This window comes from Botryllus schlosseri, chromosome 1 (genome assembly GCF_051294905.1).
Source record: "Botryllus schlosseri isolate E-star chromosome 1, Bs_hap1, whole genome shotgun sequence".
Lineage (NCBI taxonomy): Eukaryota > Metazoa > Chordata > Ascidiacea > Stolidobranchia > Styelidae > Botryllus > Botryllus schlosseri.
The window spans coordinates 30,389,216-30,404,534 of NC_137236.1; the positions used below are offsets into that span (position 1 = coordinate 30,389,216).

General features: G+C 40.5%; 1 protein-coding gene across 4 annotated transcripts in view; it reads right to left on the minus strand.

The window, feature by feature from the left end:
• The window catches only part of LOC145447095 (uncharacterized), a 97,900-nt gene extending 88,614 nt beyond the window's left edge, over positions 1–9,286 (minus strand). For 2 of the 4 annotated variants that reach the window (XR_013917460.1, XM_080325531.1), the window contains exons 1-4: positions 9,152–9,286; positions 5,441–5,531; positions 2,707–2,852; positions 1,526–1,616 (exon numbers count right to left, since the gene is read on the minus strand). Coding sequence is in view for 3 of the 4 variants with exons in the window: in XM_080325531.1 (XP_080181657.1) it covers positions 1,526–1,616; positions 2,707–2,852; positions 5,441–5,531; positions 9,152–9,203 (380 nt within the window). In the remaining variant the exon portion in view is untranslated. The remainder of the gene's footprint in view (positions 1–1,525; positions 1,617–2,706; positions 2,853–5,440; positions 5,532–9,151) is intronic. The other 2 variants (XM_080325525.1, XM_080325518.1) reach the window with 1 other exon arrangement.
• Positions 9,287–15,319: the final 6,033 nt, after the last annotated feature.

Consider the following 15,319-nt stretch of genomic DNA (forward strand, 5'->3'; position numbering starts at 1 on the left):
CTCTAAACAGCTTAAAACACCATACTACTGAGTATTCAATACTTCTGAGTATTCAGGAAGCTTTCGGAAGCTGTGAAAAAGTTGCAAAAGTGGCAAAAACTTGCTCTAGTCATGACCCTCAGTAAACTCGTACATATGATTTGTGATGATACGATCATCTTGGCCATTATTGGTTGCTTGTAATTAGACCCGGTCAGTATAGTCGAATTGTGACTGTTCTGTTGGTACGTCGTGTGCAGTGGCATACGTAGGAGGGTTTGTAGTTCGAAATCGAGACCAAGTCCTTTTGCGTCGCCGATTATATTTTCAATATATGCAATATATAATTACATTTGGTATCACGCTGTTGCGTTTCGACCGAACAATGCGACAACACTTTTAGATGCGAAGCCCTGTATTTCTTAACTGGTATCTGAAAAGTAACAACGGAAGTCGCACTGATTTGCAGTGAATATTCATTATAAAGTTTTCGTTTTGTGTGATAATTATATTTTAATGGTATTGTTGGTTTAACGTACTGTTGACGTACATATATAGCAGGGGTCTCAGACACACCACCCGCGAGAACATTTTGTTCGGCCCGTGACGGCATTTTCGATTTTCAAGTATTCAATACTCAGCCGCCACATTTATTTTTTAGAGTTGAGGATCTAAACTTCACTCTAAAACTACTCCAAAAACCTGAAATCTCATCAAACTTCACTATCACATCACTTTCAAAAGCTACCATGCGGTGGAGGATCAGCTTCATGTTACATTTCTGGTTCATGAAGATAAAACATAACCTGTTGATGATTCCGGACCACGAGCAGATTAAAATTTATATTTTCGCAATCAGTACCGCGGTAGCTTTCGATTGATACCCGTTTTACCAAATTTCGCACTCGGTAAGCCGGTCAAAAATTACCGTCAAATTGACATTGGCCAAACGGAAAATTTGACGTAGACCAATTTCACTGAGCCGTGAGATTTGCTTGTGTCCACACCATGTAGGACACTATGATTATACTGTATTTGTTGAATCGGTAGGTGTCGAAATACCGTACAATACAACTAATCTGACGGAGTGACGGTGTAATTCATTGTTACGTAAAAGTACTGTATTGCCTTCAGGAATAGCCATGAAACGAACAATTAAATTTTCGCTTGATTAGGACAAAACCATTCCCCAAAACCATTAAGCGGTGTCAAATAATTGTGTACATCCATCATACTGCAAGAATCGTAGTCTGCGGTAGCCCACTGCTACCATCAACAGTTACTTAGACCGAAATGAAATAGAGCAGTGACTGTTCAAAAACTAATTTGATGCGAATGTTGTGCCGCAATATGACCATACAACACCCAGGATTTCTGTTCTCGACGATCTGCAGTAAATACAGCCCTACATATCACCCGCTCAGATCAATCAGTCAGAATACTAATTTTGCCGATGGTAAAGATACGAGGGATTGAGACTTGCGTAAGGATGTCGCCATGGTTTAATTTCGTCCGTGATTGCAATGTCATCGCCGATCACACTCACCGACAATCCTCTCGCTGATCACAAAAATTCTCTGCGTCGAGGCATCTGGATCCGACCAAACAAGCATAAGCGCCGGTAGGGCAAGTTGAATCTGGAAAGATAGCAACTTGAATACCGCATCTTATCTGTACTCGAACGTCAACGTCTTATTTCAGGTGTCTGATGATGTCGCAACACATTAGTGATCCAAAGCCTAGTTTTTTTCGCCAGATGTATTTTCCGCCGCAACCCACACATTTACCCACTCTCCGGACCAATTTATTTGGTTCGAGCCCAACCGATACCTGATTTCTTAGCTGATACGCCTACCTATATAAGGTTTTTCCCCGTATCCGAATGTGACATACCCATATTAGAGCTGCTTCTAATTGGCGTATCCAAAACCTTCATAAATTTACAATCAAACTCATAGCAAAGTAACAACCTTTTAGAACCTCTAGCCACACAGGCATGTATTGTAGTTCTGGAAACATATCTTTTCAGATTGTCACTATGGCTACGGCTGGGCAAACCCGAGCACCCGAGATTTGATTCTGACACACGTAACATGCTTCGAATCGAGTCGAATGTTCAGGTATTACTCATTATTATGATGATGAAATAACAATGTGTTATATGTCAAAGTTCAAATTGGTAAGTTTTACGCGTCTACAAAGAATAAAAATCCAGCATATCGAAGATACTTTGGTGGTTTTTCGACCATACCGATTTCATTGCTCTTCGTGGCAATATTGTAGGTTGATCATGATTTCAGAAATATGTGTTTCCAGTAACCGTCGTAGCTTTGTATATCTGTTTCGTATGCGGAGATACGGCCAATCAAGGTTCCAAGGCTCTCACAGTGGAAAATAGCATCGAAACTATAATTCTCGTTGATAAATGAACTTTCAGTGGCGAGGAGCGCGCAATTTCAGCACTCCAAAACATCGTCTTTTACTACTGGACTCAAACCATTAGAATTAATACTTGAATCATTGTTACCGCCTCTAATTGTCACGACGAACTCAACTCTAACGGTCCCGATAAATTAATCGAATATTACTAAAGATATTAGCCCTAGGAAACACTGTAGTAGTTATAACATCGTTGAACAGGCCGATAATGGATATGAAAGTTGCTCAGTGGATAGTTATATTCTGCTGTCGTGATGCGGGATCTACAACATACAGATCTATTCTTACCAGACTGACACAGTTTATCTTTCTGCGGAACGAGCTCATCTGGCAACACGCAAATGTAGCCCATGGCTGATTTTCCCTGACAGAATGTCACGTTTGGTCCGTACGCAATTGTGTTGTCTCTGAACGCTGGTAAATCTGATCCGTCTCTAAAATAGGAAATCTGCGCAATCCGATACGATCATGCTATCGGATCTTGGCCTCGGCCTGACAACATACAGCGTGCGATAACGCGTACAACATACAGTTAAATCACAGGTTGAATTATTTGCAGTAAACAATATTATGATCGACTAACAATACAACATAAATTATGTGATCACGGTCGATGATTGAGGTAGCCTACTCAGATTTGGTCAAAATATTTATTGTTCGCGCGTACTTGCACGAGGAAGTAATAACGTAAATTTTTACACCAGAAAAAGTATATACGTCATACTACCTGAAGTAGACGTAGGAAAGATGTGAAAATACGGAGCGTCACATACTTTTCTTATAGCCAATTCTCGGTAACAGCCTTCACAATTGCAGGATAATTGTTTGTGACGAACCCCGAACGACTATACTGCTGTCATTATTCTATTTCGGTTAATCATGTGGTCAATCTGGAGCAGTGGTTCTTAACCATGTCGCCAGCGCCCCCTGGTGGTGATCTGGATTTCAAAAGGGGTAGAAACACTCAGCGGCGATATGGGGGCGCCGAAGAAAATTGGAGTAACAGTACAGATGATCAATGTTCCCTCTCATTTTTCAAGAGTCTGCGCAAACACGCCAACTCACTGCGCAGGCCCTCGGACAACAGTGCGCAATCACCCTCCAATAGGGTGATGAAACTGGCTTCTGGGGGGCTGAGCCCCCAGACACCTCTAGGCCTCTAGGCTTTTTCCGGTACTTATCATCTATAATGGGTGCCCAATTGGTAGTAGCCTCCCTAAACGCGTGAAGCGCGAAAAAATTCTTTAATTAATGATCGCATCGGCCAATATGATCGGGAATTCCCTATATATTGCTATCAATAATGCTCACATAATCAGATTTCCCGGTAGAGCTGATCCAGTGAGGTGTGTTGGAATAGATTGGCCCTCTAAATAATAATAAAACATGTTCGGGCGTACCCGTTGATATAATGACTTCGTTACATGATGCTATTTCCTGACCCCCTATCTGCTATGTCAAAAGATATTGAAATCGCCAAAACGTACTAAAGTAAAAGACGTACACGATTTCAAATTGGTATTTCTTAACTGGAAAGTAATGTTCCCTCGATATGGCATTTGTCTTGTTGTGGGACTCGGATCGCCAGGACAGGAACATTCGGCGCCAGCCATTTAGGCGACTATGGACATGGACAATTACGCAGATATTCGTATCAATTGTATATATCGAAGTTTTTGGTCAGCACTGGGGCAGTCTTTTTCGCCCAAGGTTTTCTCGCTGCTGATCGTTCTGGCGCACTTCTTGGAGTCGCATGTTACATAGCCTTTAACTTCATATGTCTTGGCGCGTCATGGTGCGGTAATGGCCGACACCCAACTGCCCATTTTTATAAATCATGCGTAATTTTTGTTGGGAAAGGGTACCGAATAATCAGATATCTGACAATAATAAAACGCGCGTAGCGCGAAAAAAATTCCTGAAAAATTCCAAAAAAATACACTATGATTTATGTTAATTCTCGAAATAATTTTGGACCCCCTTCGAGCTCGGCCCCTCCAATTGGGTGGTTTGGGGTGCGAAAGTTACGGTCCTGAGTAAATCTTACGCAATGTTCATGCCACGCGGAGCAGGCTATTCGTTAGTTTCTCGGAGATTAACTTCGAGCTAGCCCATTGTTATTGATCACTTTGTTAAACCATGTTATTACGCCATTTCCAGAAAATAATGCGCTATTGAAATGATATCAGTATCGCTCACGCGTACGAGGCCATACTAAAAAATATCTTCCGTGAGGCGCACGTGATTGCGAATTCTTATTTCTTCACGGTGCGCAATAGTTACCTTTGTGGGGCGCACTTGTACCTCGATTTCAGACTTCAGTGATAACACTATTTGGCCCTGAGAATGTTCCATCTTAATTTTCACGAATATGCGCGCCTGCGTGGTCCATTGGACAACAGTGCGCAACAACTATAAAAAAAACATCATTTCTGATTTTTTGTGCGCAGCGTAGATTTTCAGTGCGCAGAGACCGTTTCAGCACTGCGCATTTGCGCACGTGCGCAGCTTAGAGGGAACACTGCTGCTGTCATTATTCTATTTCGGTTAATCATGTGGTAAATCTAGAGCAGTGGTTCTTAACCATGTCGCCAGCGCCCCCTGGTGGTGGTTGGGATTTCAAAAGGGGTGAAAACACTCGGCGGCGATATGGGGCGCCGAAGAAAATTGGAGTAACAGTACAGATGATGTAGTCGTTTCCATATGGATACAAAGGTCTATAGTTCTAGATATTCTTGAGATCTCGTTGCAAATTTTTTTTATTCATTCCAAACAAAACTCATCAATTATAATTATCAATTAACTGGATAGGGGTTTTCCCGACAACATGTTTTGAACTAGGTATTATATATTACTGCACACTGCGTCTCGAGAAGTGTCGGCAGTCCAAAACCATCACCATGTGAGCAAGTAATGCAGGGTGACGAAACCTACTTGTGTACTCGGAAAAAAGTAAAAGTACTTCGTAATAGAATATCGGCGAAAATAAGTTCAAAAGTATTGTTAACTATCGTTAACTTACGGGCAATTGCGAAACCCGTCGCAGAAACGCCAGGCTAAAATACATTCTGATCCATCGGAACACGCGAATTCGTCGTCCTTACACGTCAAATCTGAAACAGGTAACAAATAATTGCGAAGTGCAGTCAGAGCGTATGTAGTGATTTCGTCACTGGGTTTCCAAGTCCTGATACCATAACCGAAGTGGAACTACTGGATTAAAATACCGGATTGGACCTGAAAGACTGGCCCAGATTTTCGGGATCGCGCCAGCCTGGTTTATATTCGAAGTTGAAACATATTCGGACTTGAATCGGCCCGAACGGCCAATCTGCAGCCAATGCTCATTCTGTAATCCGTATGACTTTATCAATTTATTTTCAATAACCGTTGTAGACGTTATTATCGCATGGTATGTGATTGCGTCATACCATAAGTGGCATAAGACTGACTAATCGTCAATAGTCGCAGGCTGCTACCAGTCAAGCACAGACAAAATGCAGATAACGGCCACTATATTTGTATTTGTATTTAATTGAACAATTTTTGGCGCTAATCGTCGATAAGGTCATTTGCGCCGATCATGAATATTGTCTTTTTGCTTGGTCTTTGCTTGTGGTACGATTTTTTCGGACTACGTTCAGTCACACTCTCATCCGCGTCACTCTTTGTCGCACGTGTCCTCGTCAGAGTCAGTTGCAGCCGATTTTCCTAAGCTCGACTTTACTTGCTTCATCTGGGCATTTTGTAAGACACTGCATATGCAGTGAGGTCAGCGATGAGGAGCCCAGATAAACCTCCGACACGTAGAAGGAGGTCCGAACAGGCCACTATATGCTCCACGGCGAACAGTAGAAGTATATCATTATACGTGACGTATTGCGAATTTCTTGCCAATCCCAACTGTGCTTTATACAAAAACCGTTGGGATTGTAGTACGCTAATCTCACTCAATTCGTTGATAATATTAAGATCTTATTGTTATCTATATCGTCTGCTATCAGTTCAACGAATTATTCAATTCATTGAATAATACTTCAGAGTCGCGTTTAATTACATGTCTATCTGTTCGATGCTTCAGCAATGACGGGTTTAGAAGTATCGTTGGGACATTTCTTTGCAATTTACGATGAGCGTATATCGACAGAGGTAGCTTCATATCCGATTGTCCCGTACCGTACAGCGGTAGCCAACCTTTTCAGCCCAAGGGCAACATTTGATTGACGGACTATTGCGCGGGCCACCAGCCCCGCCAAGCGCGAACATTTTTCAAAGTACATAATAGGTCAATAATATTGTCACTTGACTATATTGCGGGCCTGCTGTATATCGCAGGGCTCAGTTTGCAAGGAATGGACTATTCGGCGCCTGGACATATCGATATCGAAAGCTTCGATCAACATGAGTCAATCATTTTGTGCAGGGTTTCATAGTCGACGGTCTTTCTGCGAGCGCAAACGCAAGGTCACATATGTTGAACACTTTGTCTCGTAATCGCGAATATAGGTAGACTCAATCTGATATATTAGGCGTTCTTTCATTTTCACAAAGGGGTAGCAATATTAGAAGCAGGAAATCGAGTGACAACATATTGCGCGAAGCGTGTAGAAAATTTTTACTTTTGATAAATCTATCGCAAATTATTCTGCTTTATTGTAGTGTAAGAAGATCGTCCAAAATGTGACTGGATCGTGGATCTGCCTATGCGTCGGAACTGACATTTTAGCCATCACATCTCAAGTGTTGCGGCCAGATTAATCAAAATTTTGGTTGGCCTTGCAATTTCAAAATCTGTGCAATCCATTTTTGATCATATTACTAATTTCGGAAATTACCTCGCGAGCCACTCAACACCTTCTCGCGGGCCACATGTGACCCACGAGCCACGGGTTGCCCGGCCCTGGTGTACTATGTACTCGATTGCAGCAACAGAGCCATTGACAACTCTCACATATTGCGTTACGTCCAACGCCGAAACAGAAATATCTTTCAGTCGATTTTTTATTGATAGCAAATCATTCATCTTCAACTGTACGCTTTTTAGATTGCTTCGGATTTTATTTTCTGGGATGTTTGGTAACAGAGACCTTTCAAAATGCCTGAGCCCCGTGTTCGGGCTTCTGCGCCAGCATTATAATCATAAAATGCCAGAGTAACATTATGACTTAATCAATATCATGATGAAATAAAATAATATATTTACGTTTAATCACGTCGCTGCAGTCATTAGATTTTTGCTCCGCATTTTTTGAAAATATAATTTATTTAACGTATCTAGAGGCTTTCACGGACCGTAGTTTGTACACTCCTGTTTCATGCTCTTATGACGTTATAGTGAGTGATACTAGGCTGTAGACTCCGATATTGCGTAGCCTAGGTTTACCATACGTCCTCCTTTAGGAGGATTTGTCCTCCTTCAGGTTTTTGAAAATGCCCTCCGAGGACGCCTAAATGTGCTCCTTTTTGGCAATTCGTCCTTCTTTACAGCTTTCACAGCTAAGATAACGGACAGTGAAAATGGGCATAAATGACGTTCGAGCGGGAAATCGTGGTACGATCGAAAGTGACGACCTTTTTATTTTTTAGTCAGCACCACTAAATTTAAGTAAAAGGTGTGTAAAATGGGAGTACGAAATTGATGACCATTTTTTTAGTCGACTCACCAATTTTTACAACAAAAATAGCAAAATCGGTCTTGATAAACTAACTTTTCTGATTTGGTAAAAGTGTCCTCCTTTCCCGATTCCAAAATATGGTAACCCCAACGTAGCCCTGTGCACGACACGAATTTTCTTATGAAACCAAATGAATTCCAGACATGAGATCGGATTTTGATTTGTAATCAACGAACATGATTTTTCAGCGGTAGCTTAAAATCGAACCTATGTCAACTAAAACGCGGAATGGCATTAGATGATTTTGCAAATCACGCAGCATACCGCTGGAACTGGAAAACGCTCACAGGAAGTACGCGTATGTCACGTCTCTTATTGATCATCGAGTAACGACAGCATCGATTAACGAACTTTGACATAGAAAGAGCGTGGTATGGTTCGCTGATCACTACGGATTGCCACTTTATTATAATTTCATATGGTGAAGTACGTCATTCAATACTCGCCCAGCCAGCAATTGCAGTTAAGTTTGTGGTAGTTGTTTTTTCATCGTTTGTTATGTATGTATTGTATATGAACCAAAGCGAAGTGTTAGTATAGGCATAATTGATAACAACACGAGAGATTATTTGCGGCAATAATATGAAGAATATTTCCATCCGCCATAAAATATATTTCTTGATTTTTACCAAACCGCCACTTCATAAACACAAATAATAAAGAATACATTGATATAGATAGGGTTTAGGGTTGTTTAGCACTTGGCTTAACTAGAATCAGACGACGAAGATACATCAATAGTTTTATTCTTCTTAAATAGTTTAACTTTGTCAAACCCGATACATGCCCCAGTATGTGTAGCTTGTGCGTGATGGCATGGAGGTTCGCCTGTGTTTTGATGGCCAACCCTTCAAATATCCAAATACTGTCTCGCCTCCCTCTCTCTCCCGAGTGATAGGCTACTTGTGTTTTGCATATGATTTTGAAAAATGAAGAAAGTTTGGCCATCCGCTAACACCAACCACAGGCTGAGATGGGAGTATAAATCAAAATTTTGCTTCTGTTGACGCCAAGTCTACTCATAAACAAATATCTTGCTGAAAATAAGTCTGACTCACTTTGTCCATAGGCCGCAGCAACGAGTACTGGCAGAAACACGTAAAAATCCATACGACACAAAATTTACGAAGGTCTAAGTATATCTGGAACACCAATAAATTATTAGTATATTGTTATATAGCTTATATAGCATGGCATCCTGGAATTGAGTAGGCCCTACATGTAATATATGCAATTTCTGGAGACTAAACTCAAACGTGGAATGCTCGAAGCGGCTTTCGACGCAATAAAATACCGGCTAATGAAATCTAACATTGGCATATTACATGCGTATAGCTCTATTCAGTATGAGTAGCGATTCCTACAGGGATTCGGAAAATCCCTGGTGACTGACTGACTAAATCCAGTATCTCTTGTCCCGTGTAGGAAGGAACTGACCGGAACTACAAACCCAGTACATGTCATGAATACATAGTACATACATCATACAAACAAGGGCGATAGTAATCTTCCAACGCTTGTTTCACTCGATTATTACAGCTTGCACGATTTCAATGAAAGTCGTGCATGACACTAACGTCAGTAATAATCGGGCGGTAGGCCTACTGTGTCGCAATCCATCAAGAGCCATGCTCGGAAAACCCAGACACCAAGTATTCAAGATTTTCATCGTAAAATTGTCGAAGCCTATATACCTGTGGTTAGAGCAAGTGTGGGCAGTTATTTTTTTTAGACGGGTCAAACGATAAGCAAATATAGGTTGGCGGGCCCAGCCAAACGTTTAAAATATATATTCTGGGAGGTGTTTTATTTATAAATAGAAAACCGGGGCCAACGATATTCACGGCAGTTGAGCAAAACGTCGCTTGCATACTTCAGCGATACATTTGATGAAAAGTACTTGTGATCGAAGCTTATATGACTAAGTCACGCTTTTGTTTTTGCAAGTATTTCATAGGGAAATATGTACCAATTTATTCTTTACTTGATTTTCCATGCAATAAAATACTTTACATGAGCAAGTCGGAGTATTCTCAATATTTGCCTACTTGCTGGATAACTGCATCTGCGATGCTGACACTTGTCACTTTGTGTTTTTTGGGGAAAGTACGGCTTTCGCCTGTTATACGGCTCTGTTAGACTTATCCGAGGAAAGGCGTCTGATATCGAGAAGTCGTACATAATCGCTGATGCTGTTTTGTGAGCATCGGCCTGTTAGCTCTTGCAAACGTTTTGTGCCAGACAAGGCCGTAAATATCGTAGGTCCCGAGACAACAGTGAATTACATTATTAACACAAGCTGTTATGTTGATGTGTTAAATTTAGGCTATGAGAAAGTGAGGGTTAATACACAAAAAAACTATTTATTCACTCAGAGTCATTATTCGAAACAATGCGAAACATGAAACATTCCTTACTCATTCCTAAATCACATTAATCCCCGACCCATTTTTCTACGGAGTCGTCCAAACGTATGTAGGATGCTACAAAGCTGGTTTTCGTCCCGAGTGTGTAGCCTAGTATTTGCCTTGTTGTTTTGAGAGCTTTGCTGGCAGATGCCCTGAAATCCGCGCTCTCGCGGCCAGCCGACAAGTGTCAGTATTTCACTGCGTTTTTTCCTCTTATTCAAAAGGTATCCCAAACACGGCGACCTGCTCACCACAACATACAATGACGGGTTTCCCTCTGACTCAAGTAAAGCAATATTCAGTGCACTAAATCTTCTTCAAATGTCTGCATTCAGCCTCCACCTTTAATTTCTAACATTCTTGTTCATCGTTGTTGGGTGACCGCTACTCACGTGCACTGGTTGACTTTTTTTTACTTTTAATGGATTGGAAGCGTATGACATGACAATTTAAAAGCACAGACGTTCTGAACTATCCGGAAACCGTTACTTTCGAATTCAATTGTTGTGGCACACTTTGCTACATTCGCATTGTTTTGCATCCATATTATACGACCTACACGAAGGCTACGTAATCACTGCATGTGTATCTGTTCACAGATGAACAAGCTGACACGAAAGCAAACGCATTTCCGGTTCAGTTTATGCAGTTCATGGTTCCAGCTCACACACTAGCATTCAAAAGTAGGTTTTGAGTTTTAATTTCCATGCTGGATTTCGCGAGACACCCAGAATGTCGTCGCGGGCCGCACTTTGCACACGTCTGGGTTGGAGGTACAAGGTAATGAAATAGTTTTGTCAATTTTTCGAAAGTGAGTTTTATCTATACTTAAACTACTTATTACTCAACTGGCGATGTTTTAGACCAGCGTCTTTAACCGGTGTGTTTGGTACATGGGCTGCATCATTACGAAAGGGTGTACAATAGGGCTGTTCAAAAATGACCTTATTATTCAAATTGTACTGGCTATACTTGATAAAATTGTTCAGTTAAATAAAAATAAACGCTGCACACAAATTTTGGTACAATTCCAAACTAGGAGGCATTGCTATAAGAGAAAAAAAGTCCTGGATTTATTTATTAGAAACAACAAATTTGGATCAATTCAAACCACTGCAAGCAAAGTTAGTGGGGTTAGTTAGTTGGAAAAATAGTATTTACGGAGGCAAAGTATTTAATTATTTATTATTAGTGTTGGTATCAAGTCACTACCTTCGAGTCACGAGTCATCTCGAGTCATTGCACATTTTGACTCGAGTCAAGTCAAGTCAATCGATTTTCAAAAGTGACTCGAGTCAAGTCAAGTCACTCGTTTTTTGGAGGTGACTCGAGTCAAGTCAAGTCAAGTCACGAGTCAAGTCAAAATTCAAGTTAAATTGAATTTTCGAAGTATGAGTGATCATTCAAATTCATTATATTTTACTAGCTGTGTTAAAGAGATCAATTGGTCATTTATCTTGAGTCAAATAACGAATAGAAAGTTAAATATACATGCAAAAATGCGTTGTATCGGTCACGCACACGTAGAACTCCTAATAAAATAAGTTAGTAACTGAATAGCTACATCAGGGGTGTCAAACATACGTCCCGCCAAATGATTTCATTCGGCCCGCGAAGAAATTCTGAGTATATGTTGAAATTGCGTGATTTTATCCAACACATTTCTCGAATTCGTAGTAAGAAATATAACTAATAAATATTCCTTCAGGATAGCAAATTCCGAGTATTGTTTAGTTCATAGGCCACATTATAACCACCCGACAGCGGAGTTTGTGATTGTAGTCATCGTCAGGAGAAAATCGCTGACATTGACACCCAATTCCGCGAATGCGAAAAAGTGCATATATATTGAGTTAAGAGTTAAAAACATTTTGTAATCATTTAACTGGTGCGGCCCGAGAGTGATCTGAATATTTGACTTCAACCCGCGACGTCATTCGAGTTTGACAACTCTGAACTACATGCTACATTCTCTGATTATCAGCCAAAATAAAGGATCGAATGCGAAGCCTCGAGAATATGAAAGAAATTGATATGGTACAATACACTAGCCATCTATGCACAAGCACATCTGTGAGGATATGCATGCATAAAATTTGTTTGATCTAAATCATACATGTTGGTAACGGTGAGCGCCGTGCAATGTAAGGACAGAACCGTCCAATAAACAGCGATACGTTGCTATTAAATTAATCTTCTACTACGACAATGCAAGCTGTGATCATTTCGTTTGCGGTTAGTGTTGTGATGTAACAATGTAGGATCAGTGAAACGTACAATCAGTGAATGACTGGTTGGTCTCACAAGTTACAACGGCATATCGTGAATAATCCGAACATGCACAAATACATTGATTTTGTCGACACCATTTACTTGATGACTTGAAATTGACTCGTAAATTTTGCTCCAAGTCACGAGTCAATCCACATTTTTGAAGCGCCGAGTCAAGTCAAGTCAAGTCATTTTTGCAAAGTGACTCGAGTCAAGTCAAGTCATTCGAAAAAGTTGACTCGAGTCAACATCTTGCATAGTACAAAGATTTTATTTAGGCTCGCGTCGTTAAGGCCATGGAATTTCAGTAGTAGAGGGTCGATATTAATATTTCAAGGGTCACAGTCACGCGATCACAGCGTTTGTATATATATATATATATACGCAATGGACATCTACAATATATCCTAATGAGATTGAATAACACCGGAGGAAAACATAAGTTTTCCCGTTTCTACAGATACTGCTCGGACCCCTCTGCCAGCCTTGGAAAACTAGATCATTCCACTTGTCCAATTACACCAATTATGCCTGTTATCCAATTCTAATCCAAATTTGAAATCTTTCTTTGCTCTAATTCTAATCTCATTTGCGAAATGTTTCTTTGCTCTTATTCGAATTAGAATATATTTACTGATTTTCCTGAAAATTATACAAAAGAGCTGCACAACACGAAACGAGCCAAGTTTGCTGTGAAGAAGTCTTGTTGTGTTGACTAAAAGAAATGTCATCTTTCAGAATTGACTCCCGTATTACCCACTTTTCAACGAGACTGTCGTGCTGTTGACTGAAAATCTGGCATTTTGCAGTGATACTCACGAATTACCCGCTCGAACGTTCGCATGACCGTTTTCGCGTCATTTATACCGTTGCAGGCGATAAGGTGCCTGAATGCGACACGTTTCAGTTGAGTAGATGTTATATATGTAATAAAATGCTTCGCACAAATTCGAATGTTGCAAGAATCGTGATTTTACCTTTCCTGTGATGCTGTTATCGTGTCGAAAATGCGATTTTCGATTGCAGAGTCAGAGACAACGGGTGCACGCGTTTCGAGATTACTCAACTGCTGTCATCGATGCTTATAGCACAGTGGTTCTTAAACTGTTTTGAGTGGGACCCAAATCTAAGTTTTATGTTCATCCCGCGACCCAAGCCTTGCACTTCTAAATAATGTATCTTTATAGTTATGCTATGCGTTTTCAAGGTCATAAGTGTTGGGATCAAGGTCAGTGTCTTCGAGTCACAAGTCATCTCGAGTCATTGCACAATTTGACTCGATTCAAGTTAAGTCGCTCGATTTTTGAAAGTGGCTCGGGTCAAATCGAGTCAAGTCAAATCAAGTCAAGTCACGACAGGGCTGGGCATTTTCGAGTACCTGAGTGACTCGATTCTGAATCACGTATTTTGCTTCGAGTCGAGTCGAGTATTCGAGTATCACTCATTATGACGTCATAACAGAATGTAATATGTCAAAGTTCAAATTTGTACCTCTTTATGCCACCACAAAGAATATAATGCGTGCTATCCATCACATTAACCATACTTAGTATTTTTCGACCATCCCGATTCCATTGCCCTTTGTGACAATGTTGTGGGATGATCATGACTTCGGAAATGTGGTTATTTCCAGTAACGTTCGTAGCTTTGTACGTGTACTTCATACCCTGTTTTCTATGCTGCAATACGGATAATTAGGGTTTCATGGCTTCCACAGTGGAAAATAGTATAGACGCTATAATTTTTGATGATAAATTAACTTTTAGTGGCGAGAAGCGTTTAATTTCAGTACTCGGAAAATTAGTCTTTTACTACTCGACTCGAATCATTAAAATTAATACTCGATTCAGATTCGAGTACTCGAATCATTGTGCCCAGCCCTAGTCACGAGTCAAGTCAAAATTCAATTCAAGTTGCCTTTTCGAAGTACAAGTCATGATTACGTCATTGCATACTGCTAGCTGTTTGAAATATAGATTGAGCACTTGAGCAGTCATTTATTTGAATCGAGGAACGAACTTAGAGTTAAATAGAAGCCTACCTGCAAAAAGGCGTTGTATCGCTCACACATACGTAGAACTGCTAAACTATACGTAGGTAATTGTATAGCCTCCGTCTATAATTATCCATTGAAATTGAGAATAGAATGCGAAATCTCGGAAAGTGAAAATAAATTGATATAATGTAATGCAATGCAATAGCCACCTAAGCCTACGCCAATGGTCGATGAGTATTAATATATTCGAATTTCTTTTGAGGTTTGGTTAAGGTGAGAATAGAACACAATAAGCAGTCTATGGAACAGAGATAGATATTTTGCTGCTACATCACTTTGCTACAAGTTTACGACAACGTAAGCTGTAAGCTCCGATCACTTCGTTTGCGGTCAATTTATTTGTGATAGAACAGTGGAGGCTCAGAAAAACGCACGGTCACTGAATGATTGGTCGCTCTCACAGGTGACACCAGCCTTTCGCGAACAACTTGAACATATGCAGGATACAGTGCGTTTTATCGACACCAAATAGGCCTACTCGATGACTCGAA